Raw genomic sequence first — 26,525 nt, 5'->3', positions numbered from 1 at the left:
GGCAACGTGCTAGTCGTATAGACTTTTTTTTGCTTAGTAAAGAACTCTGGCCGAGCTTACTGGATATGGAGGTACACGTCCATCCTGAAAGTGATCACAACCCTTTGCTACTTTCTTTACGCTACTCTAGTTCTATCTATGCAGAGGGTATGGTGGTTAGCTCAGAATATGTAGAGGCCTACATGACTAATGACACACGTCGCCTCAAATGGTCTAAGGTAGCGTGTAATGTCAAGTGTGTGAATTACATGAATATGCTGGTATCTAGTGCTATAGCAACATTACAGGTAGAGGTAGAGCACGGAGTAGTGACCAATAGAGCAGTTGATGTTCACGAGCACCTTTTTAACAAATTTAAAATGTTTTTTATTACTAAAGGGAATGAACCAAATAAACCTGTCCGACTGAAAGCAGCTGAATGGTACAAGTCGTCTTGTGGGATAGCGTACAGATCGCTAGCAGCAGCTATTAGGAGTGAAGATAGGGCACTAATTAGTAAAAGTAGGTCTGTTTATAAGGCTGCGCAGTTTGTGGCCAAAAGAGAATGGGACGAAGAGCATTGGGTTTCCCTCCTAGAGGCTTGCTCTAGGAGAGACATGACCACGTTTTGGCACTTGGTGAAGTGGGGTAATGGCTTGGAATGGATTTCCCACTTCAACTGTCAATTTACTTGTGACACCGCAATAAGTGGTTTCACAGAAATGCCGACAGTAACCCCAATTCTTCATGTAAAAAAGCTTGAAGTAGAAAATGCTCTACTTCGGGTCCCAAAGGGTAGGGCCCCGGGGCTCGACTGCATCCCCGCCGATCTGTTCCTCCAAGATACAGGATTGTGGGCTGAATACATTCAGCTCCTAGCTAATGCCATTGCCAAGGGAGCTCGATTACCCTGTACTTGGGCAGGAGCAGTAATTCTTCCCATCTTTAAAAAAGGGGATCGGTCGATTAACTACAGGCCCATCAGCCTAATAGACTGCATTCAAAAAGTTATCGCAAGGGTGGTGCTAGGCAGGATCAGGCCTGGTTGGAGGAACATGCCATCCTTTCGAACCTCCAGGCAGGGTTCCGGCATTGCACAAGCACTGTGGACCAGGTTATGAGGTTTATTTTGATATATTGGCACACTGTGATCTTAGGAAGGGGCACCATCTTTGCAGCGTTCATGGACCTCAAGTCAGCGTTTGACTTGGTCCCGCGTAACAAGCTGTGGTGTACACTGAAAAGGTTAGGCATGTCGGCAGACCTGTTAGCCTTTGTGGTGAAATTATATACTGACAACTTTGCCCTGGTAAGATGAGATGCAAGGGGTAATACTACACGAAAATTTCCAGTTGAAAGGGGGGTGAGACAAGGTTGTGTCCTTGCTCCCACTCTCTTTTCAATATACATAAACAGGGTGGTAAAATACTTCGAGGATTTCCCTACTGATGCTCCAACTTTAGCAGGGACTAGGATCCCGCTACTAATGTTCGCGGAGGACACCCTTATCCTCTCTAAAACCAGACAGGGCCTTCAGCGTGCCCTGTCCAGATTTGAGGAGTTTTGCCAGGACTATGATCTTGTTGTCAATGTTGACAAGACCAAGTACATGGTCCTGACTAACTCCCCAAAGGCTATTGGTGTCGTCCGGATGAACGAGGGAATTCTTGAATAAAGTGAAACATTTTCTTATCTAGGCGTTCTAATCGATAGAAGGATAAGTTAAGTTGGAAGCCACAGGTTAACTGTCAAGCCGTTAGGCATGCCCAACTTGCAGGAGCTTTGTTGAAGGAACATAGACAGTCCCACACAAAACCTATAGCACCGGTGCTCCAGCTCTATAATTCTAAAATTGGTGCCTCATTACTCTATAGGGTTGAGCTGTGGGTCTAGGCGAATGTGGACTGTCTAGTTACGGCTCAGAACAAATTCTTACGTTCAATAATTGGTCTTCCCCGATCTATCCCGTTAGTCCCTCTGTTTCTGGATCTAGGGTGTTATACAATCAGGGATGTGGCACACTACAGGTTGGTTGCCTAATGGAGAAGACTATGGGTGACCCCAGAACTCTCCCATTACGCCAGGCTCTGATGGAAGTCAGGGATTTGGACGTAAACAGGAAACTGGGGTAGTTCAGGAGTGAAAAAAAATACTTACGGATATGGGGCTGGCCCACTTGTGGACTTCCCCAATGTATTTCCATCCAAACCCAAGTTCAAAGCTGCCTATTGGACTATGGTTAATATGAAATGTATTATGGTCTCCCCTAGCTCTTCCCCGTCTGGTGTTTTCCTGGACTTCAAGCAGGAGCCAAAATATGAGGGGTACTGGGATATCATTTCATCAATCTGCGATAGGAAGCTATTCCATAAGTTCAGGGTGGGCACGCTACCCATCAATAATTTTACATCCAAGTGGGGTAACACACAATCCAGCAACTGCCCATTTTGTGTGGACATGACAGAAACAATAGGTCATATCTTTTTCGTCTGTCCCACGTACAGCAAACCTAGATCTAGGTGGCTGAAACCCACCTGTGCTAATAAGGGTATTAGGTCCAGCCTTGTGACTCTTCGAATCCTCAAAACATCAGTAGCTGGACCGGTTGTGGTTGCAGTAGCCAAGTATCTAGGTTGGGTATGGGTTCTTCGCTGGAAATAGATGAGGCAGAAGCATTGGTCCACCCCCAGATAGGCCTCTTTATATTCTGAAACATTTATTATGTATTATCCCCCTAAGATAAAATATACTCACTATAAAAGCAGAGCACCAATTTTAGGATATTCGTCATGGTTTTTTTAAAACATGTTTTAATGCTTTTATAAATATTTATAAATAAATTTAACGAATAGACAAGGTGCTTGATTGGATATATTGTATCAGTTTTCTCAATCATAATGAGTAGCTCCATCTTTTCTTTTACTATATACTATGTTCATGTGTTTTTACCTTTTGTGATTTTATGTAAATCGAAATAAAGTTATAAATGAAATGGTATGTATTTATTGTTTTAAATACTATTATCCATACATTAATAAAGAACTTGACTGATTGGCTTTATGATTTAAATTAAGATTCCTATAATTAAGAACGATATTGAGGACTAATAGTTTAAAAAAATATTTACCTGTATCTGCGCCTCCTTTGCAATCTGGCGAAGTTGCTGAAACTCAAAGAGGTTGTTGTATGTTCTTTCTGCAATTCTGTTGAGCGCAGAAACAAATCGTTTTGCTTGTGACCTATTGCTCATTCCAGATCCATGCTGGGAACGCTCAAAGTCTAACTTCCCAAACTCATCAGAGTATGTGCCTAGGAGGCTAAGAAACAAAGACAAGATAAATGTATTTATGACGACACAATCATTTCAGATTACATGTTAAATTAATGTAGAGAAACATTCCCATTTTTTAAGTACACGTAATGCAATTCTGTACCCCTAGATGTCAGTATAGTACATTCTTCTTTAGAATGTTTTCTCAAACTTTATGAGTGAGCCTTTGGAAGAGAGAATAAGGCATGATTCTAAACCGTCTGCAACAACAGTAGGTGGTTCCACTGGTGCTCCATTAGAGCTTCTTGCTTTGAGGCCCACTTCATATTGGTAAACTCAATAGTGAGTGGAGTGGAACCATGATCGTCCGGTGTTCAGTCTTCTGAATGTCCAAAGATACAAAGTGCCATAATGTGGACTACTACTTGGCTACAGTAAAGGGTGAAAAGAAGTGGAAATCTCTTCTCACAATCCAAGATCACTTGAGGTACAGAAGGGGAAGATGGACCACTAATTGTGTCCTACATCGTAGACCTCAGGGCAGACGTGACATTATCCTTGTAAAGCCCGTCGAGACAACATTTCTGAGATACCCATTGGTGATTGCCGCAATGTTAGAACCAATGGGTTCTTCAGAAATGTTCCTACAGGTAGGCCATACCAGTACCTTGAGTTAGTCAAGACTGGATGGTTTGCCATCAGGGACCCTCCTCCCCTAACTCAGAGAGCTCTCTCAGTTCAAGTGAGGAATGATGTTGAGAAGAGCTGGCATCAAGGTAGGCAACCTGTGAAGTAAGCACTGACAAATACAATGTTTTTTCTTGTTGGTGTGTAAGCATTTGTGTGTTCAGTGTGAAAGTTGTGGTGTTTAGTTATAAAATGTAGGCCCTGATTCAGAGTTGCACAGTACTGGGACCACAATATAATCACAGTGATTTTACTGTCACCGACTGATAAAATCACCCTAGTATTGTGCAATTAAGAGTAAAATCCAAAGGAATGGATAAATATCGCGTGGGACCGATTTTTCCTAGCCATTAAACTACACAGAATTTGCAATGTCATGGGGTTTTACCACATATATACATTTACCATATGCCCCCAGCAGGAGGTGAACGTATGTATGGGCCTGCGGTGGAGTAGGGAGGGAAGGTGTACGTGCCATGTTAGGAAAAAAACTGCAACGAGACTTAGCTTTTGTCAGCATTACTGGCCGGAAAAATAATGTACATTTTTCCCAAACCCAGCAAAACAATGTGAGAAAAAAGCACTAAAAAGTTAGAATCTGGCATAACGAAATTACAGCATAAAACCATGTATTAATTTCACTCCATTTAACTTGAAATCAGGGCATGAGTGTGGGAAAATAATATATTTGTTGAGAGTGTCGTAATCGGTTAGTTCTGGTATTTATCGGTGTACTTCTAGGTTTATAAATAACGGACAAGTTACTTACCTTCGGTAATGCCATAACTGGTAGAGACATGATCTAGCTGCGAGTTCCTTACATTATCCCAGGCATCAGGCTGGATTCTGCTCGAGCACCGACAGTGGTATGTTTAGAACAACTGTGGCCCTGACAGAGATCAGTACTGACCCTAAAAACCTGTCCGGAGTACAGTGACGATGGATCGGTCGGTAAGGAATCTGTGGCTAGATTATGTTTCTACCAGATAAGGCGTTACTGAAGTAACTTGTCCATCTGATGAAGACATCCAGCTGCAGATTCCTTACCTTAGAATAGATACCCAAGTAATACCATCTGCAGAGGAGGGACTGCGGACCAGATTAGCCCAGGTAGTCCTGCAGGACAGAGTGGCCAAAAAGGGCGTTCCTGCGGACCGACTGTCCAGGCAGTAGTGCTTAGTGAACGTGTGCAGTGCTCCCCACGTTGCTGCCTGACAAATGTCAAGGACTGGAACACCACATTAGAACGCTGAGGGAGAAGCCTTAGCTCTGGTGAAATGAGCACTTAAGCCTTCAGAAGGCTTTTTTTTGGCCACAGCATAGCAACTTTTGATGCAGAGGACTACTCATCGCAAGATCCTCCTCTTCTGAGCCACAAAATCTTTTTTTGATCCAACCTGCCCGACGCAGAGTTGGTTGTCCACCCGGAACTCTTTAGTGTGGTCAAGGTAGAATAACAACACTCTTTTTGGGTCCAGACGGTAGAGTCGCTCCGTCTCTTTGGAGAGGAGCGGAGGACTATAGAAAGTGGGAAAGGTGACTGATTGCCCCATGAGGAACGGTGGTACCACTTTCAGTAAGAAAGAGGACATAGTATGCAACACCAACTTATCAGGGAAGATGGTCAGGTAAGGATGCTTAGATGACAGAGCCTGCAACTCGCTCATCCTCCTGGCATAAGTTATTCCGACTAGACTAAAAAGGCTGTTTTGATGAAAAGGAGCCAGAGGGGACAGCGGTGCAGAGGTTTGAATGGAGCACACATCAGGAAGGTGAGAACCAAATTAAGGTCCCACTGAGGCATGTTGAATGGGGCAGGTGGTAACATAGGTACAATCCCCGTAAGAAATCTGTTTACAATAAGGGATTTAAATAAAGAGGGTTAGTTGGCAGACTTAAAAAGGCAGACAAGGCCAAAAGGCACCCTTTAAGAGTTCCCAGAGAAGAGCCTTGCTGGGCAAGGGTCAATGTAAAGACAGGGACTTGAAAGAGGGAAGAAGAAAGAGGATAAATATTTTACACATTTCGGCCAGCGGCAGGCATTCACGGTCTTGGTAGAGGGACATCTGGCTGCCAAAATAACATCACAGACTTCGGGAGCAAGTTCATATGCTGTCAACTGCCGCTGCTCAATCTCCACGCAAGAAGGCATAGAGTTGAAAAGTTAGGGTGGAGGACCCTCCCCTGATGCTGCAACAGAAGATCCTCCTGAAGGGGCAGTCTGTTCGGAGGATCGATGTTCAGTTGGAGAAGCTCGGGATACCAGACTCTCCCTGCCAAACCCGCAGCCACAAGAATGACTTGGGCTCAGTCGCTCCTGATCTTGTTGAGCACTCTGGACAGAAGTGGTATTGGTGGAAAGACATACAGGAGGCCTGAGCTCCACTCAAGACGAAAGGCGCAGCCGAGCTAATGCTGCCTTGGGAATTCCAGCGTGCAAAACTGCTGAAATTGCACGCTCTCTGAGGAGGCAAACTGATATAACCAAGGCTCTTCCCACTTCTGAAAGAGACCTTGCGTCACCTCCGGATGGAGACGTCATTTTTTATCTGCTGGGCATCAACGGCTGAGTTTGTCTGCCCTGGCGTTCACGGAACCTGTCAGGTGTTGAACCACCCATGTCCATAGACTCTGGGCCTCTTGACCAAGGGTCCAGGACCCCAACCGGCCCTGTTTGTAGCAGTACCACATGGCGGTGGTGTTGTCTGTGAACACCTGAACCAGCTTTCCCTTGATGCAAGGGAGAAAAGATTTCAATGCCAAGCGAACTGCTCGGAGCGCCAGCAAGTTGATGTGGAGTCCGGATTCAGCGGTTGAGACCAGAGTCCTTTGATCTCCACTTATTCCACATGGCCGCCCCATCCCAGGATTGGCACTTCTGTCACAACGGCGTGATCTGATTGGGGAAGGGAGAGGGGTCTGCCTCTGACCCAATCGTGGTTGGTCAGCCACCACTGCAGATCCTGTGCAGGTCCCTCCGAGATCTGGACCAGGTCAGATAGATTCTCCTGATGCTGCGCCCACTGGAACTTCAAGTCCCACTGCAGAGCCCACATATGTCCTCTGGAATGTGTCACTAGCAGGATACAGGAGGCCATGAGGCCCACCAGCCTCAGAGTCATTCTCACCGAAATCCAGGATAGATGCTGAAACATCGGTATCATAGCCCCAATATCTTGGATTCACCACTTGGGAGGACAGGCCTAAAACTGCACTGTGTCCAGAACAGCTCTGATGAAAGGGAGTGTCTGAGAGGGAGTCAGGTGTGACTTCGACTCGTTGATAGTTAAGTCCATCGAATGAAGGAGATTCGCCATAGTTTGGAGGTGGGAGAGGACAGTCTGGTGCGAGCTCTCATTAAACAGCCAGTCGTTGAGATAGGGGGAAGACTGGCACCCCTGATCTGCACAGATGAGTTACGACCCCAGTCACCACCTTGGTGAACACCTCAGGGATGCTGGTAAGGCAAAAAGGAAGCACTGTGAACTGAAAGTGCTTGTGGCCTACCATGAATCGCAGGTAGTGAAGATTAGCAGACAGGAAAGGAATGTGAAAATAGGTGTCCTGCAAGTCCAACACTACCATCCAGTGTCCGTGGTCAAGGGCAGACAAGAACTGAGCCACAATGAAAATGTTCAGAGTAGTTGTGGGCTCGCAGGTCTAGAATAGGATGAGGGCCCGTGTCCCATTTCTGGACCAGAAAGTAGTGGGAATAGCAACCACAGCCTACTTCTGGCGCGGAACCCTCTCTATGGCTCTCTTGGCCAAGAGAGTCCTCACTTACTCCTGAAGCAAGTTCAGGTGGTCCTCCATTAGCTGATCATAACTCGGAGGCATGGAGGGAGGGGTAGTCTCCAAGGGGAGGGAGTAACCCCTTTGAACTATCTGAAGAATCTACTTGTCCAATGTGATATTTTGCCAGTGGTTGAGGTGATGGCTGATCCTGCCACCAACAGGCCACCCATGATCTTGAAGGGCTGGACTAAGAAGATTTAGAGGCAGCAGGGGGAGGAGCAGACTGATGGACTTTTGGCCATCTGACCTATGGGCTCGAAAGGAGGCATGCCCACGGCCGTGGAGTGGTTGCTGAACTTGTGCAGTCTTGTGGCTGATAAATGGCTGGTGCGGCTGAAAGCCCCTTCCGTGGCCCGAAAGGGGTGTAAAGCAGATGGGGGTTGTGGGGGGGGGGGGGTGCAGGTGGTCATCGAAAGGCCCATGGACTTTGACACGGCCTGCAGGTCCTTAAAGCACATCAGGGCCATGTCTGCCTGGCCTCCGAAGAGACAGGTGCAATCAAAGGGCATGTCTATAGGGGAAGCCTAACTATTCCCAGAAAAGCCAAAAGTTCTCAGCCAGGCAAGGCGTCGAACAGCCACAGTCAATGACATTGCTTTGTCCAGCGAATCAGGTGTCAAGCACAAAACAAATGGTGAACCTTGCCGCATCTCTTCCGTCTCATTCCGCCTGGGAGAGAATGACCCAGGCCTCCTCCAGGACCTGTGGCGGCACTTGCGCAACCGTTTTTCACTAGGAGTGGGAATAAAGGCCCAATAGGCATTCAGTGTTCACTTACCGTAAATGCAAGGCTGGCGGAAGAAAAAATCCTCTTGCCCAAACAATCCAGCCTCTTGGATTCCCAGTCCGGGGTGTAGAAGGGAACGTGCCTTGTGAGGTAGAGGCCTGGACCACCAAGCTCTCGTGGGTAGGGTCGCTGGTGAGGAATTTTGGGTCATCTGGTGCAGGGCGATGGCGACGGGCAGCTATTCAAAGGAGATTCTTTGCTGAGACTGGACAAGGTTCCCAGAAGCACATCAGTAAAGGCCTTGTTGAAAAGCAGATGGAGTTCTGTGGAGAAGACATCCGGCTGCAGGACCACTGCCAAAATGTTTGCCTTGACTTCCACCGAAGGGATCTGAAGGTCCAGGACCTTAGCTCCCCTTCTCACCACCATAGGATATGAAGCTCTCTTCTCTGCAGCCAATTTTAGGGAAGAAACAGGCCAGAATCTGGGGAGGTATCCAGTTCAAAATAGAATGAGTCGCACCCCTCTCATCTCTCGAAGTCCAGCATCTCATTAATGGCATTCTTGGTCAGGAGAAGGTTGACATCAATATTACAGTGTGATCCTTAAAAGGTCACTAATTTGGGGAAAGATGCGGTGAGGAGGATATGTAAGGCAGCTTGTATCTCTTTGAAAGACATGCAAGACCATCTGCTTAATGTGATGAACCTGCAGCTGGAGAGGAAATGCCATGTCTAGTCTCCTACCACATTGGTATTTGCATGCGAGGGCAAAGCAAAGCGGCTCTAAAGCCTCAGCAGTCGGGAAGGAGGAGGAGTTGGAGAATTGTTGCCCTTGCGAATTGCATCTGCCATCACCACATCCTCCACCCTGAAAGGGCTGGGTATGCTGCATGTTTAGAGAGCTAGAGTCTTCTATAAGCCAGTCCCGTAGAATAGCTCCTGAACCTTCTGTATTGCTGGTGAAACCGTTTGGATGGTGACACTAGTGATGTGACATTCATTAAAATCTTCTAGCACTGAATCAGCTTTCTCACCAAATGTCCTGGACCCATCAAAGTGACAATCCATTAAGGACACTTGTATATCTCATGAAAACCCACCTGATCTCATCCAGGTGTGCCTCATAAGCACTATACTGTTGCCGATTGCTCCACCCTTGTGGTCTGCAGTGTCCTAGTCAGCCAATCAGGGACCGTCTTGTACTGTTTGTGCCAAAAAGGTCTGGAGCTTTTCCGGGAGGGTCTGCAAAATCTTGTTGGCCAAGTTCCACAAAGCATAGATCCACTTACCCAAAACGCATTATGTTTCGAGAGATCCGAGGGCTCGGCTGGATTAAGAGAAGATTTCCTTTCCAAAAGCATAGATTTGTTACACTTCGCAACCAGTATGACTGATCACAAAAGAATTCAGGGTCACCTTACTTGTCCGTGCCTGAACCATCAGGCTTTAAGGCAGCGGCGGCCCCTCCTTTAGGACGGAGGAGCGCTGCCCCTCCCCGCCACCACCCGTAAATAAAACGATAATAAAACTGGTTTCTAACCTGTTCTATTATAGTTTTATTTTAATCCCCCTGGACCAGCCCCTAGGACTCGGGCGGGTCTAGGGGGGTGACACTGTGGTGGGGGGGAGTGGTAGTGCACTCCCTTGTCCCCTCACTGGACATCGGGTGTTTGAACGGCCCTTTCAGGTGTTTGGGCAGTCATACGCAGTGAAGCTTTCTCCAGCCCCAGCTGCATTGCTGGGGCTGGAAAAGCAGGCACAGGCTCCCAGTCTGCCTGGGAGGGCTAAGTCATAACGCTCGGGCTTTCCTGCAGCGTCATGATTGGCCGCAGTGCAGTCTGGGGGCCTGACCCAGAAATAGGAAGAGCATAATGGAGCAGACGGCGGAGGTGGCAATCAGGTACGATTATTTTAATTTTTTTTATTTTGTCCCCCAAACTCACCTAGCTTCCTCCTTCAGCCCGCACCGCCACTTTGGCAGGGAACGGGCCACGACAGCTGGTGAGGCTCATCTGTGCTTTAGGGAAAACATTTGAGGTGAGTGGAAATGGATCAAAAGGGTATGCAAATATGTTTACCCTCAATCCCAGATCCCACAGCCTGGTGGCTAAATATTGCAATTTCTTGTTTGATGATAACGCCAAAACGTCTAGCATCAGATTACTAAAGATGCCAACTACTGAATGTTGCGCCACCTCACGTTCATAGGAGATGCTATTGATCCTGCTGAGGGTGTCTACATAATTATTCACAATCCAAGAGAGATAATCTGCTCTTAGGGAAATCCCTCCCTATATTGCTTAGTCCCAAACGAGTTGTGCTTCTTCTGAAAGAGGACACAACTTTTTGCCACTATTTTGATACAGAACACCACAGTGGCATTGTCTGTTCTTACTGGATCTGTTGAAGTTTTCAACTTTAGAAGAAAATACTGCAAACCATTTCAAACTGCTCTGAGATTCAGGATATTTATGTAACATTCCTTCTAATGGATTGTAGAATAACCTCTTGTTTCCAGCACCTGAATGTGAGCACCTCATACCTCCATTAATGCATCTGAGGTCATGACAAAAGAAGTTATCAGAGTTCGAAAGTGTAAACCTTTTGTGAGGTTGATCCTCTCTAACCGCAATATTAGGGCCGTTTTGATTTTGTTCAATACCTGGATCTGATCATTGAATAATCTGGTTACTCGGAGCCATTGTGCATCCAGTTCCTCCTGAAGTGGGGACAACTGCAATCTTCAGAAAGTAATTATTAAAAGACAAGTTGAATCGTGTCCAGCAATTATTTAAACAGTTGAATCAATGCTGATGTTAGCTTTAGGAACTGTTGAGTGAGGGATTAAAGAGACACCATTCTTTGCTCTAAAAGGAAGGCTATCCTAGTGTTCAGGATGGCACTTAGGGACTAGATTGATGTCACGAGGCAAAGTTGAGGTTTGGATGGTAAGATCAAGGTTAGTGAATAGTTTCATACATTCTTTCATGATGATGGTAAGCAATCTTTTGCGGTGGCTTCTAGGTAGTTACTAAACAAACTCAAGGATAGGACTGTACTTTATTATATCCAAACCCCATCAGTTGGGTTTTGTATATTGCCGCCCGCAGGCCCTGGAGGAGTACGAGCTGGGGATGTACTAGCTGGAGCCAACACAGAGTCCAACATTGAGTCCCTGACAGCGAGAGCTGCACTATTGGTTACTCTCCCTAGAGGAATTCTCCTGAATGGTAGCTTGGAATATGCCAAGTTAGGTGGTCTACTGGAGGGGAGCTCAAAATAAGACTGTACTATTGCAGCTGTGATGATTGCTGCTGTGGAGATCAGTGTGGTGGATAGCTGCCTCTGTGGGTGGAGACACTTCTATCTCTTCTTGCCCGACGAAAAGGTTGCCAGACACACTAAAGCACCCATAGAAAATGTGCTGCACCTATGCCTGGTTTGATTGCCTGTAGGGCATCGTCCACATGACTTCTAAAAAGATAGCCACCATTAAATATAGCTTCAACCCAACATCCACATGTGGCTTTATTTTTATGAAACTGCAGTGCATGCAAATAAATGCCCACAATATGACAAGAATTGCTAAGGACAGAATTATTCCAGAACTTGGTACCCCTGTAACATTTATGTAAGTGCCAGCATTTCACTATGGGTTTGCGCAGTTATACAAAGGATGCCCACAATGTGCCATGAATTAATACCGCTACACCTGACCCATCATTAGCCAGATGCAGTAGCGTTGTACTTATCTAGGCCCCCGTTATGGAAAGAAGTAAAATCACTATGTGGGGTAGGCACCATGATTCCACGGACACCCGCAATCAGCTTATAATTACCACCAGTTTATCAGACCCAGCATTATGTCAGTTGCAGGTGCCCTCTTGCTGTGGGTGTACAAAGAAATATTAAAGTTATGTCAAGAAATAACACCATTATGGAAAGGATTATCACCATCATACCAGAGATGGACCTAAACTGCGAAGAAGAAGGGTCTGGGTCAACAGATGCCATTGATGGCCATCAAGAGGCATATCTAGGGGACAGATTAGTAGAATAGAGCCATGTTAAGGCACAAAGACACCTGTCACAGTCTCTCACGAGCATGTACACAAAGCTCATTCCATGCAGCAATTCATTTCTAATTAATCTCTAATTTCTGCATCTGAATCGAAATGCCAACCTGGGTCTCCCCTCTAAAATGGTTACTGGCGGTGTTCTTCTATCATGCTAGCCACTGGCCTCAAGGTGGAAGAGGTGTGGTGCAGCGGCCAGGGCGACTGACGCTGGACACTGGGGATCACGGTTCGATCCCCGGCTCCGGTGGCAGAGGTTTGCCCAGCACCATGTGGCTCTGGGCAATAGCTCGCTTAATCTTCCCGACGGCTCCTAGCACCTTGACACCTTCGGGTAATTGTTTGCGCTTAACTAATACTGGACATTTACATTTTCATTTAACCGGTTCCGTGCTGATGACGGAACCACTCAGTCATCAGCCGCGGTGGCGCTGTGCTGATGACGGAGCGGTTCCGTCATGGCCCGCCCGGCGCGCCGCTGATTTCGCGCCTGCGCGGCGCGCTCTATTGAGCGGGCGGGGCCATGACGGAACCGCTCCGGCATGAGCACAGCTCAACCGCGGCTGGTGACGGAGCGGTATCGTCACCAGCATGGGCCCGCCGCGCGGCCCCCCGCCCCCTTAGCGCTGCGGCGGAATAGCCGCCGCAGCGATGTGGTTAAAGAGAATTTCTCACCTTTGGAGAAAATAAAAGATAGCACTTGGAGAAGCTTAAGACCAAAGGGAAGTAGGCCGCTGATGAAGTGGTCAGAGCAGTGGCACAGTGTGCAGCCCATTCTGGGTATGCTGTCCCATGGCTTGACCCAAACTGTGAATGCCACTCTGGCAAAGTAGTGTCTCAAGGGGGCAGACCGTTAAGCTGCTAAAACAAAATAAGGCTGACAAAAGAGTCCACCTGTCTCTACACTTAAATGTACAAGATTATGTGATCAATTAAATGCTGAGCGGCTCTAAAAAGGCTAATGAACAAAGGGATGGAGCTAAAGTTCCTCTCTGTATACTGTTTGTTTCTCTTTTTTGGCACAACATGAAAGCAATTTCAGACACAAAAATAGTGGTTCAATGATATAAAAGGTAACTAAATTATGCAAAGATGTGGGTACAAACACTCATTGTAAAAAGTAGATACTATCACTTCACAAACATGTAAAACTATGAAAAAAAAGGATCCTGTCGTTCAGACCCCTCACCATATATGCACCCAAGTTGTCAGCGTAAAAGTCGCATACCTGAATTTCATTATGTCAACCACATCTTCAGCATCCTCTTTTGTAGATTTCTCCCTCATTTCCAGTTTTGCCCGTGCCTTGAACGAAGAGAATACATCATGTTCCCAAGTTAAGATTGACATTTAAAAGGTAGTCTACATTTAAATAAAACAGGAGCAGAGCAGATGTATTGCACTTCAACACACACTACACAGCTCATTGACGGGTTTAAACATAAAAAACAATAAAAATGCACAAGCTGTGGGCAAGAAAATTCACAATGAAAAGAACGCATTTTGCTTTAGAGCCTTAAGCAAACAGTTAACAAAAGTGTAATTTAAAAGGCACTACCAGTGGAAACATAAGCTGGTCAGCAAAAGTCAGACAGGTAAACAAAGATGTTCACGTATTCCATACCCATTACTTCCTGTTCTGTGATTATCAGTTTAATGGGATTGATAGGAGAGTTTTAAGGCTCAAAGATTATGATACATTGCAACCTCAATGATATAATAAAATAGAGGATTACCACATACATCAGCAAAGCAGAGGGATTACTTATATTTTCAGATCAAAATGAGCAATTGATAAAAAGAACAAGTAACTTACCTTCGTTAACGCTCTTCCTGGTGGATACTTTAACTGCAGATTTTTCACCTTGTGAACAGATACCAAAGCAGTAACTCCTAAGGTAGCACATCTGTCGAATGGTTCAAGTCGAAAAGTTCTACAGGACCGAAACAGGTAAAGTGTCTGTCCCAAAGGACCCGACTGTCAAGACAACAGTGCTATGTGAATGTGTGCACTTATGCCCATGTAGTAGTCCGACAGATATTCAGGACATGCTCTCTGAGTGGGAAAGAGGTGGTAGTACCTTTGGCTCTGGTGGAATGAGCCCCTAGACTTTTTGGAGGCTGCTTTTTACTTAATGCATAGCATAACTTAATAAAGAGGTCTATCCATTGTCATATGGTCTGCTTCTGGACCGCGTTGACTTTCTTTGCTCCAGAGTACCCCAGAAAGAGCTGATCTGATCATCCACCTGATGGTCCTTGGTACGTTTGATGTAAACGCTCAGCACTCTTGTGGGGGTCCAAGCAATGGAGTCTATCCTCCTCTTTCAAGGAATTAAGCGGAGCATAGAATGTCCGACGAATGATAGCTTGTTCTGGCATGAAAACGCATCACTTCCTTAGGATGGAAGGCAGCTTGGGATCTCAACCCTGATTGTCTGGAAAAAAGAGGAGGTATAAGGCAGCTGGACCAAGAGGGCCTGAAGATCACTCACAAGACGGGTAATGTTATTGTAACCCAAAAGATGTTTTTCAAGGTCAAGAGGCGTAAGAAAAACTGTGCATGAGCTCAAAAGGGGTTCATATTACAATAGTGCGAATCAAATTTAGATCCCACTGGTGCATCACAAAGGATTTTGGCAGAAACATATGTTGCAAACCTTTCGGAAATGTAATCATAACTGGAGATTTGAACTGGGATGGCTGGTTAGGTAAACATAACAAGCCCAAAAGGGCCAACAAGTAACCTCTAACAGTGCCAATGCAAGAGCTTACTGGGCTAAAGAGATAACAAACAAGACATCCAAAGGTTTGGCCTACAATGAGTCTGGCTGGCAGGTGCCGCAATATACCACAAACTTATCCCAGCATTCAGAGAACACTGATTTTGTAGAAGGGCACCTAGCTGCCAAGATCACATCAATGACTTCAGAAAGAAGATCAAAGGAAATTAACTGTTGCTGCTCAGCCCTAATGAATGGAGTTACAGATTGCGGAGACCCAGGTGCAGGACCCTGCTCTGCTGCTGCAACAGGAGATCATCCTAAAGTAGCAGCTTGCTCAGAGGACAAATGTTCAAGCCCAGAATTCCAGAATATCACACTCCCCTGGCCTAATCTGGAGCCATGAAGATAGATGACTTGGGCCGTTCTTCCCCAGAACAGGTATCAGGAGAGATCGTGATAAGAAAGCCCACACAAGTCCTGTGCCTCACTCCAGGCATCATGCGTCTGAGGGAGAATATATTAGGGAACTTCAACAAGCAAAAGTGTTGACACTGATCGTTATCTAGGATGGTGGAGATCAAGCTAGCGCTCTCCCACCATAGCTAGAAGGCCTACACCACCCACCTGCAGGTGTGTTTGCCATTTGTGATGCGATATGTGTTGAATGACTAAGTTAGTCCGTACTGGTGTTCAAAGATACCAGCAGGTGGTTCATTAAGAAGGAGATGCCTTGATGACCCAGCCAGTTCCAGAGGCAGAGTCTTCTGGCAAAGGACCCTAGACTCTGCTCTGCTTGTTGTAGTCCCACCTGGCAGTTGTGATGTCCATGAGGACCTGCACCAGTTAAGCTTTGATGGATAGCAGGGAGGCCTTCAATGTCAAGCGAATCGCCCACAACTCCAGCAACTTGATCAAGAGGCGGATCTCCATTGGAGACAGGAGTACTCTGATTGCCACCTCTCCCAGATCTTCCCAGCGACACATTCGTCACCACCGTCAACTCTGGGTGTGGTAGAGTCAGAGGGGTCTGCCACTGGTCCAGTTGCGATTGAGCAGTCACCAAAACAGACCATTGGTAGTCTCCTCCGAAACCTGGATGGAATCAGACAATTTTCCTTGGGGCTGTGCCATGGGGAATTATGATCCTACAGCAGCGCTCTCATGTGCCATCCTGCATGGTCCAGGAGCAGGATGCAAGAAGTATGGAGACTAAGAAACCTCAGAGGCATCCTTACTGAGAACTATGACAGATGCCAAAACATTGATATTGTAGCCCAAATGTTATGGACTGACTGATCCAGAGGGAAGGCCCAAAAGCACATTGGATCCAGGAAGGCCCTGATGAAAGGAAGCCTCTGTGAAGTGGTCGGATAGGACTTCGGCTTTACTTGACTGTGAACCCCAGAGATGTAAGGAGGTTCGTCGTCTTCTGGAGGTTGTCCACGACTGACTCTGGTGAACCCGCCTTAAACAGCCAGTCATGGGGTAAGGGAAGACTGATGCTATTGACCTCTGAAGAAGGGAAATGACCTTCCCATCACCTTTGATAACACCCGAGAGACACTGGTGAGACCAATAGGTAGCAGGCCAAACTGAAAACGCTTGTGGCCTACCTTGAACTCCAGGTAGCCTCCGTGGGCCTGCAGAATGGGGATATGGAAAAAGGCATCCAGTAGGTCCAATGCCACCAACCAGGCTTCTGAAACCAAAGCAGATAGAACCGAGGCAATCACGAGCATTTTCAATAAGGCGATTAGAGGGTAAAGGCCTCCATCCTTCTTTGGCACAAAGGCAATAGTGGGAATAACATCCAGTCCCCGCTATGGAGTTTGGAAACCTCAGGGTGGCACCTTTGCCCAAAAGAGCCTGCACATCCTGTGGCAAAATGAACAGGGTGCTCCGTAATCTACTCCTTAGGTTGCAGGTGCAGCTTGTCAAACAGGAATGGCAGGGTGTAACCCCATTGAATGACATGAAGGACCCATTTGTCGGACGTGATGCCACCCCTGGAGGAAGTGGCAGATCTGCCTTGTACAGGATCGTTGTGTACCACTACGGGCGAACTGAAGAGGATTTGAGGTTGTCGCTGGAGGGTCGGGTTACGAAGTCATGCACTGTCCATGATGGCCTGGACATTGTCTATCAGGGCTCGGAGGCCTGGTATGCAGATAGTGGAGACTGATGCTGCTGACACACCAAGCCTCTGGCATACCACTGAAAAAGGAGTAACTGTTTGTGAGATTACAGAACTGGTGGCATAAGGCTCAAGGAGACTGCTGCGGCTCAGCTCCTGTCCAAACTCTCCAGGTCCAAGTCCGCTTTTTTGCAGAATAAGCTGGATCCATCAAAAGGCATATTCATTGTGGATGCATGGAATTGGGTGCTGGATCTGAGGGAAGGGGTAGTTGCAGGGGACGTGAAGGGGTAGTTGCAGGGGACGTGAGGAGGAATCCGAGAAGGGAAGAGAGCTTAGTAAGATGGAAAGAAGTATCTTAATTGTTTTGCTTCTATTCAACTACTCAAAATGCATTTTGTAATGTCATTTTCCCAGCACAGATTTCAGCTTATCCAAAACATTTTCCACAATAGTATCACAAAGAAAGAGAACAAAAATGTAAAAGATGGTAGAGGGGGGGTGAAAGCGTGACCAGGCATTATATGACAAAATAATACTCTTCACTGGATACATAAATCACATCAGAGTTCTGTGATCTTCGGGAACAACCCTTCCTTCAGCTCTTTTTGGTCGTTGGACATGGTACTCTTCAGTCACTTGAAATAGTCTTATAATGTGCAGTCAGGATACTTAATCCCATGTATTAAAGATTTCTAAAGTGACATCCAATTAGTAAGACGTTATTGCTCCATTTACGTAGAAGTTAGCTTGTGCACACAAAATCAGCATACGAAACATTCTTACGTTTTACTTTTGCCAAAAACTCCATGTTATTCAACAGGTTACATTTATAGTGCTTACCCAAACAAATAATAGTAGCTTGTGCTGAAAGTATAGTTCCAATGTTTGTTTACATAGTTTTTTCACAAATAAATTATTGTATTTCAAAAGGAAAAGGCACCTCTGTCAGACGAATCAAAGACTCCAATTGCCTTGTAGTGATGGGTGTGCTGTCCACTCCTTGATTGTGTTTCCGAAGTTGAAGGTAGAAGTTCTGGAGCACTTGAGCAGCCTCAGGGGAAAGCTTTGGGTGCACGTACTGGCGAGCATACCCAATGTACTTCCTTAATAACTGATGTGGGATGACATCAATGTGTTCGCCGGCATTTATCTGTGCAAAGAACATACCCAGTGTAAATGTATGCACCTGGGTGCCTCTTCAAATAATCTATATAACCAAAAAACACAGTTAAATCATGCAATCTCAAGCCAAGTATGAACACTAAATTTAATAGGGCATTCAAGAACAAAAATATTTCCGTTAGCTATTTCCTAAACCTTCCACTCTTTTTCCCACACCGCCTTGCTCCATTTCTAGGCTCCTTCTCCTGATCTTTCTCTGCAACTTTTTTTAAACTACTCCCATAACAGGCAACACCAGGAGATGCCTCCTCATTTTAAGAACAATGCAGATGGCTCTAAAAAATGTTCTACCCCAACTCTCTCCCATTATTTTTTTTTTAATTATGGATATTTATACCATGCAGAAACAGACACATGGGCAGTGGAGTGATGAACACGCGACAGTAGTCTACAGCGATCTTGAGGAACCGCAGAATAGAATGGAATTGGCAATATTTTTTCTTCCACTTGTAAATGTAATTCGAATAGGTATGTTAAAATGTAGCCTTTGACAGAAGGCATTCAAATTCAAGTTGAGTGAGTTCTTCCACAAGGCAATCCCAGAGTCTGGAAGCAAGGCAACAGAAGGCCTGTTGAGTTTTGGGATTTTCAGCCTTGGTTATTTCCAGTACTAGGCTGGATTTTTCCCAAATGACTCTTTCTCTTCCAGTGGTATGGAGTTTATTTTTCATGTGGATGGCCAGACCGTGATAAAGGGCTTGAGTGTGATGCCGGTCATTTTGAAGTGTATTCTGGCTCCTAATGCGAGCCAGTGGCAGTCTCTCAGAATAGGAGTGATGCTTTCTGGTTCTTTGCATATTGGGCAAGATGTGCTTTAGCATGGAGAAAGGCCTTGAGAGGTACTAGAGTGGCTGTGAAGAGGTAGGCTAAAAGAGCAACGCAGCGGTAATAGAGCCATAAAGCCATATTCTGTACCACCGAGTACCCAGAGTATGAGTATCTGGAAGCAGGTTTTAGTCTGTTTTAATACAGTGCAACAGTTATTTTTCGGCTTTTGAGGAAAACAAAAGATTAAATTAAGAGAATCCATGTAAGGGATGGGTCTAGAAAAGAGATGTTTGAGCCCCAATTGCACAGGTGGAATGTTTTCTTTAGAATAGCAAAGAAAATCGTTTTTATTAACTGTAGGTTTAGGGGGAAGGAACCCACTGTGTTAAGGAACACTGTAAGGTCAGTAATGTCAGATGGGTTGGAAATGCGCAGGTAAAGTTAGGGGTCATGCCCCCTCCCCGCCCCAGTTTCAGCCGTCTTGTGAACCTTATTGTTTCCAAAATGCACAATAAAAACTATTCAGATATTTACAAAGAGGGGCTTTTACTCAGCCCTTTTCACCCCATTGTCTGTTCAAATGCAATTCACATTTTGCTTTCGCCCACCACACCCCATGGCATGGGGCTATTGGTCAACCCATTTTAGTCACTAGCTCTCTTCACCGTGGGTGACAGCAGTTTGTTCTTTCACATGTGCACAACTTTCTAAAACATCGTTAATTTCAGTGCTCTGTTTCCATTTAATTATTATTATTTTTTGCAATAGGTCTTTTTCTATTTAAATTTTTTTTGCAAACAAATCTTTGGACATTTTTAGGCTTTATTGTTTTTATACTTTTAATATCTTTTACAAACGTTTGCAAAAAAGAGATACATTAAATAAAAAAAACTCTGGCTTACTGAAGCCAGATCTATCAGCTGTGCCAATGCTTGCTACAAAGTGGAATGTTGGCAACTGTAACAACAATACCAATTTAAGTAATCGACCCTATAGTCCTGTTCTGATCTATATGACGGCAAGAAGTGTATCCTAGTTACAAATGTCAAACGTGGCTAATCAGACAAGAAAAACTAAGATGCATGTATGGCTTTCTTCTAAAGCTTGGAGAATGATGGATGCATTTGAAGACTTGCTGTTTCAGTGCTGTTTGGTCAGAAGTCACACAGAAAAGAGCTCAGCTGTTCATTTTTAAATGTGAAAGGAGTTGTAAAGAACAAGTTACTTACCTTTGGTAACAATGTATCTGTAAGAGACATAGGTTAGCTATAGATTCCTTACCTTAGAATTTCCCCCCAGGCGTCAGACTGGATCCGGAGAATCTTTTTAATCAGCAGTACCCCTGAGCATCGGTAGGTAGCATCGGTCAACTCCACGTCGGTCGTCTGCGTCGTGGTTGTCGGGATGATGTCGCAGACCTACTTAAACACCGCCCCTGCGTGCTGGCGTCCGTTATGACACGACTTTCCATGCCCGAAGCACAGAGCCATGCAAGACACTGACCACTGGTGCGCCAAAACTAGGGCCCTGTAAGGGAGTGCCTATCCCTAGAAGTCGGTTCGCAGAGCGGGACGGATAAGTGGGGCTGTGAGGAATCTATAACTAACCTATGTCTTTTACTGATACATAGCTACCGACGGTAAGTAACTTGTTAATCTGAAAGAGACTGTACTTATGGATTACTTACCTTAGAATAGACACCCCAGCAATACTATCCCCGGAGGAGGGTCTGCAAACAAAATTCACACCAGGAATTCCTGGAGGACCAAATAGGCAAAATAGCCATGCCTCTGGACTTGCCTGTCCAAGAAGTAATGTCTGGTGAACGTGTGCAAGGATGCCCACGTGACTGCCTCACAGATATCAAGACGTGGAACTCCACGTGCCAGTGCAGTGGTGGCTGCCGTAGCTCTAGTAGAGTGAGCCCGCAGCCCCACTGGAGGTTCCTTTGTCGCCAAAGCGTAACAGATGTTGATAAAAAGGACAACCCATTTAGAGATGGTACGCTTTTGAACAACCCGACCTTTCTTGGCACCTACATAGCCAACGAAGAGTTGATCATCCACCAGGAAATCTTTTGTGTGGTCAAGATAGAAGGACAGCTCACATTTAGGGTCCAGACGGTAGAGTCTCTCCTACTCTTTGGAAGGGTGCGGAGGAGGAAAAAAGGTGGGCAAAGTAATAGATTGTCCAATGTGAAAAGATGTAATCACTTTAGGAAGGAATGAGAGCCTCGCCCCAAGCACGACTTTGTCCGGATGCACAGAGAAGAAAAGGGGCTAAGAAGAAAGAGCTTGAAGCTCACTCACCCTGAAATGCAGAGGTGATGGCAACAAGGAAAGATGTCTTCGAGTGAGGAGCCTGAGAGGACAGTTGTGAAGAGGCTCGAAGGGAGCGCACATAAGACAAGTTAAAACAAAGTTCAAGTCCCACTGGGGCATTATGAAAGGAGATGGAGGAAATAGAGGAGTAATGCCCTTAAAAATCTATTTACAATCGGAAACTTGAACAAGGATGGCTGATCTGGTAGCCAAAGAAAAGCTGAGATAGCAGCAAAATAGCCTCGAGAGTGCCCATGGTAGAGCCCTGCTGGGCCAAAGAAAGTATGTACAAAAGGACCTCTGAAAGAGGGCAGAAAGGTGATCCACAGCCTTTGCTGTGCACCATGCCACAAACCTGTTCCATCAACAGGCGTATACAGTTTTAGTGGAGGGATGCCTGGCTGCCAAGATGACATTACAGACTTCGGGTGGAAGGTCAAAAGCTGTCAACTGTCACCGTTCAATCTCCACGCAAGGAGGTGGAGACTGGACAGGTTTGAGTGAAGTACCGTCCCCTGCTGCTGCGACAGAAGATCCTCCCGAAGAAGCAGTCTGAGTGGAGGATCGATAGCCATGCTCAGGAGTTCTGGGTACCAGACTCTCCGTGCACAATCTGGAGCCACAAGAATAACTTCGCCCAGTCGTGATTTTCTTCAGCTCTCTGGGCAGAAGTGGTATAAGTGGAAAGGCCTATAGGAGGCCGCCGTTCCACTTGCGACAAAAAACCAGTGCCTACTTGGGAACTCCAACGAGCAGAATTGCTGACATTGTGAGTTCTCTTCGGTTGTGAACAGATATAACCAAGACTCTCCCCACCGCTGAAAGAGACCTTGCACCACCTCTGAGTGAAGACGCCATTCGTGATCTACCAAGCACCGTCGGCCGAGCTCAGCCGCCCTAGCATTCAGAGAACCTATCAGGTGTTGAACCACTAGGGTCATGCCCGGATGTTCCAGCCTTGTCCAGAGGCGAAGAGCCTCCTGACGTAGGGTCTAGGACAGTCTGGGGCGAGCGCGCCTTCAGCAGCCAGTCCTCGAGATAGGGGAAGACTGGAACCCTTGATCTGCGTAGATGAGCTGCGACCACCGCCATCACAGTTGTGAACACCCGAGGGGCACTGATAAGGCCAAAGGGGAGCACGGTGAACTGAAAATACTCGTGGCCTACTGTGAACCGTAGGTAGAGTCTGTGGGCTGGCAGGATGGGTATGTGGAAATAGGCGTCCTACAAGTCCAGCCCCACCATCCACTCTCCAGAGTCGAGGGCAGACAGGACCTGAGCCAATGTTAGCATTTTGAGCTTCTCCTTCCAGAGGAAGCGATTGAGGGCCCTGAGGTATAGAATAGGAAGCATGCCTTTGTCCTTCTTGGGCACCAGAAAATAGTGGGAATGGCAACCACAACTTACATCTGGCGCAAGGACCCTCTTGATCTCTCCCTTGCCCAAGAAAGCTGAGATTTCCTGGCGGAGAAGTGCCAAATGATCCTCCGCCATGCGATCGAAATACGGTGACATGGAGGGAGGGGTTGTCTCGAAGGGGAGGGAGAAGCCTCTTTGGACTATTTGCAAAACCAACCTCTCCGACATGATGGTTTGCCAGTGGGGGAGGTGATGGCGAGTCCTGCCACTCACTGGCCATTAATGACCCTGAAAGGTCAGACTAGGAAGGCTTGGAGGCTGCTGCAGGGGGAAAAAGCGGTACAAAAGGGGGTGGTGATGGACGGAGCATCTGAAACAATCAAATACTCACACTCAGTCAACAGATCAGGGTTTAATCCATCGCCGTTCTTTAGCCCACTCTGCACCCCAGTTCAGACATGGCCATATGCAAATCAGTCAGACCCTGTGCCTCATGGGAACAGTCCAGCCCGAACTGCCAAGCCATGCCTTCCCTGGACCGGAAACAAGCTTCTGAGGACCGGTTTCTGGCATTTCAGCCGTCTTCAGCCCGGCTTGCTTGAGTCCAGTGGCAAAGTGAGCAAGGGGCTCACGTCTGAGCATACCCTGCCAACTTATGGCGAACAAAGCGGTACAAAAGGGGTTGGTGATGGACGGAGCATCTGAACCAATCAAATACTCACACCCAGTCAACAGATCTGGGTTTAATCCATCACCGTTCTTTAGCCCACTCTGCCACCCCAGTTCAGACATGGCCATATCCAAATCAGTCTGACCCTGTGCCTCATGCGAACTGTCCAGCCCGAACTGCCAAGCCATGCCTTCCCTGGACCGGAAACAAGCTTCCGAGGACCGGTTTCTGGCATTTCAGCCATCTTCAGCCCGGTTTGCTTGAATCCAGGGGGAAAGAGGGTGGACTGGCCCGCCCGATGGCTCCCAGCCCCGCGAGGTCGCTGGGTCCCACATCCACGGCCACACAGAGGCTAGGCAGCTTGCATGAACCGGTGGCTGGACTGGGCTGGACGTGGCTGGGTGCCCCTTCCGTAGCCACGAAAGGGACAAAAAGCAGACTGGACGAGAACGCACAGCGAGACCCAAAGATATGGACGTAGCACGATAATTTCTAAAGAAAGCGCTTGAACGACAAGTCTGCTTTGTCACCAAAAAGATGACGGCCTTCCAAGGGCATGTCCATCAAGGTAGACTGGACATCCCCCAAAAAGCCAGATGTCCTCAACCAGGCGTAGCGCAGAGGGGCTACCAACGTGGAAATCGTCCTGCCTAGTGAGTCGCTGGTATCAGGTCCACATCTTATTGTGAATTTGGCTGCGTCCCTCCCATCTGCCGCTAACTGGGAGAGAACGGCCCGGAACTTCTCCAGGCACTGAGGCAGCACCTGCGCAACCGAGTCCCAGATGGGATGGGGTATCGGCCCAAGAGGCACACGGTATTCACACACCATAGTGATAAGCTGGAGGAAGAGAACATTCGCTTCCCAAGGTGATCCATTTTTTTCTTTTTGAAAATATATTTTATTGATTTTCCACCTCAAACACAAAAATTACTTTACATCATATATCTTTTCAAATGGGCCCAGGTCTTGAGCCTGATATATAGTTACATTTCCTTCTTGTAACCCTTTTAAGTAGCTTGATACACCCCGTTCTATCACCTTAGTGCAATTCACCATCATATAATACCAGCATACTGCTTCTTTGGTGTAACAGTCTGTTAAGTTTGCCCCAGGGTTTTAGGTTCAATCGAGACACGTGCACCCCAAATTATTTACCCTCCTCTCTGCCCTCCCTAACCCCGTCTACTGGTGTGTTCTCTCTTAATGCAATTGAAAAACTATCTGCATAGTATAACTGTCGAGCGATATACATCTCTACTTCTTTCCCTAGAATGTGAATCTAATCTAGGTCATTGAAATATCTGCCGCCGTGTGCCCCTGGTCCATAAGGAGCCCCACCACAATCTATCAAGCCGGGGGGTTTCTATCGACTCCTCCTCTGATTCTCCATCTGTCTACGGCTCGGTAATATCAGCAGTGCTACCAAAACCTCCCATGCTTTCGCAGTTTCCAGTGCCTTCTCGTTATTAGCTCTCCTAGCTTGCTGGAACCGAACCGTCCTTTCACTGGCCGCCCAACTTGCGAATTCCGCTTTACAGCGCTACATGCTGGGCCCCTGCCTGGCTTTCCAATGCCTCGTCAATTCCCTCTTGGCTAATAGTAACCCCATGTGTCTGAATTTAATTTTCAAATGAGCCGTATGAGGAAACCAATGTAATATGTGCGCTCCCATGTCTTGTTCTATTTGCCTATCCGTCACCCCGCATAACACCTCAACAGTGTCTTCCCAATACGTTCCCAACTTCAGGCATCTCCACATCATGTGGGAAAAATCTGCATCGCCTGAGTTGCTGCAAGGGCATCTGGCTGCATCCACGTTAAAATATCTGTTTATCCGTGCTGTGCAGCACATAAAAGTGGATAAGCTGGATTCTAGCATTGCGTGAGCTCTTCCACGCCCTCTTCAATAGCCTGGGCCACGTCGTTTCTGGAATCTCCTTGCCCAGATCTGTTTCCCATTTCTCTCGCAACCGACTCAGCGGCCGCAGCCCTTCTTCAACCATTCGCCTGAACAAACACGTTATAGCTTTGACAGTCCCTGCCGCCATCACGACATACTGACATGTTAAAGAGGTCTTCGGCTTCGATAACCCTCCTCCCCAATGGCGTTGGATAGCAGATACCAGGGCCGAGGTGCAGCAAGAAATCACCCCTGGGAAGGCCATACCTATCCTGCAGCACCTGGTAGGGCAAGAGGGCCCCCTCTTCATATAGGTCCCCCATTACTTGCAAACCCTGCTCCTCTCACTCTGCCAGAGCGGGCCAGTCCCCTCCATGTGGGAGGGCTGTGCACATGCCTAATGGGATCTCCGGTACATACGGCCTAGTTACTCCACCTCTATGCTGACTCCGGTTCCAGCACATTCTCAACGTTCGCTCCTCGTTGGTTAGTCAACCAAGTCACAGCCGCTGACAAAGTACAAGAAATGAAAACACATGGCGTGGGATCCATTTACCCGTCAGGTCCTCCTGACCTCTAAGCTCCCTTGCCACTGCCTGGGTAAGCCACTACAACTGATTCTCAAGGTGATCCATCTTCTTGGATTCCCTATCTTTCTAAGCAGAAGGGAATGTGCCCTTGGACGAAGAGGCTTGGACCACCAAGCTCTCAGGGGAAGGGTGTTGGGTGAGGAAAACTGCGTTGCCTGGGGCCGGGAAATGGTGGCGTGCGATCGTCCTCTCCACAGGAGCCCCTGTGCTGGCCTTGGACCAGGTGCCCAGAAGGATGTCAGTGAGGTCTTTGTTGAAGGGCAAAAGGGGTTCAGAGGAGGATGCCGCAGGCTGAAGAACCTCTTTCAGGAGATTAGTCCTGACCTCCACTA

At 46.9% G+C, this 26,525-nt stretch overlaps 1 protein-coding gene across 4 annotated transcripts in view; it reads right to left on the bottom strand.

Annotated features, from left to right (window-relative positions):
- MCM8 (minichromosome maintenance 8 homologous recombination repair factor) overlaps positions 1-26,525 on the bottom strand; it is a 444,398-nt gene that overhangs the window by 121,270 nt on the left and 296,603 nt on the right. For all 4 annotated transcript variants that reach the window (XM_078649515.1, XM_078649512.1, XM_078649513.1 and 1 more), the window contains exons 16-18: positions 18,341-18,550; positions 13,766-13,842; positions 3,107-3,296 (exon numbers count right to left, since the gene is read on the bottom strand). In XM_078649515.1, the coding sequence (XP_078505641.1) occupies positions 3,107-3,296; positions 13,766-13,842; positions 18,341-18,550 (477 nt within the window). The remainder of the gene's footprint in view (positions 1-3,106; positions 3,297-13,765; positions 13,843-18,340; positions 18,551-26,525) is intronic.

The sequence above is a fragment of the Lissotriton helveticus genome, chromosome 6, assembly GCF_964261635.1.
Source record: "Lissotriton helveticus chromosome 6, aLisHel1.1, whole genome shotgun sequence".
NCBI classification, from domain to species: domain Eukaryota; kingdom Metazoa; phylum Chordata; class Amphibia; order Caudata; family Salamandridae; genus Lissotriton; species Lissotriton helveticus.
This window is presented reverse-complemented; position numbering and strand designations above follow the sequence as displayed.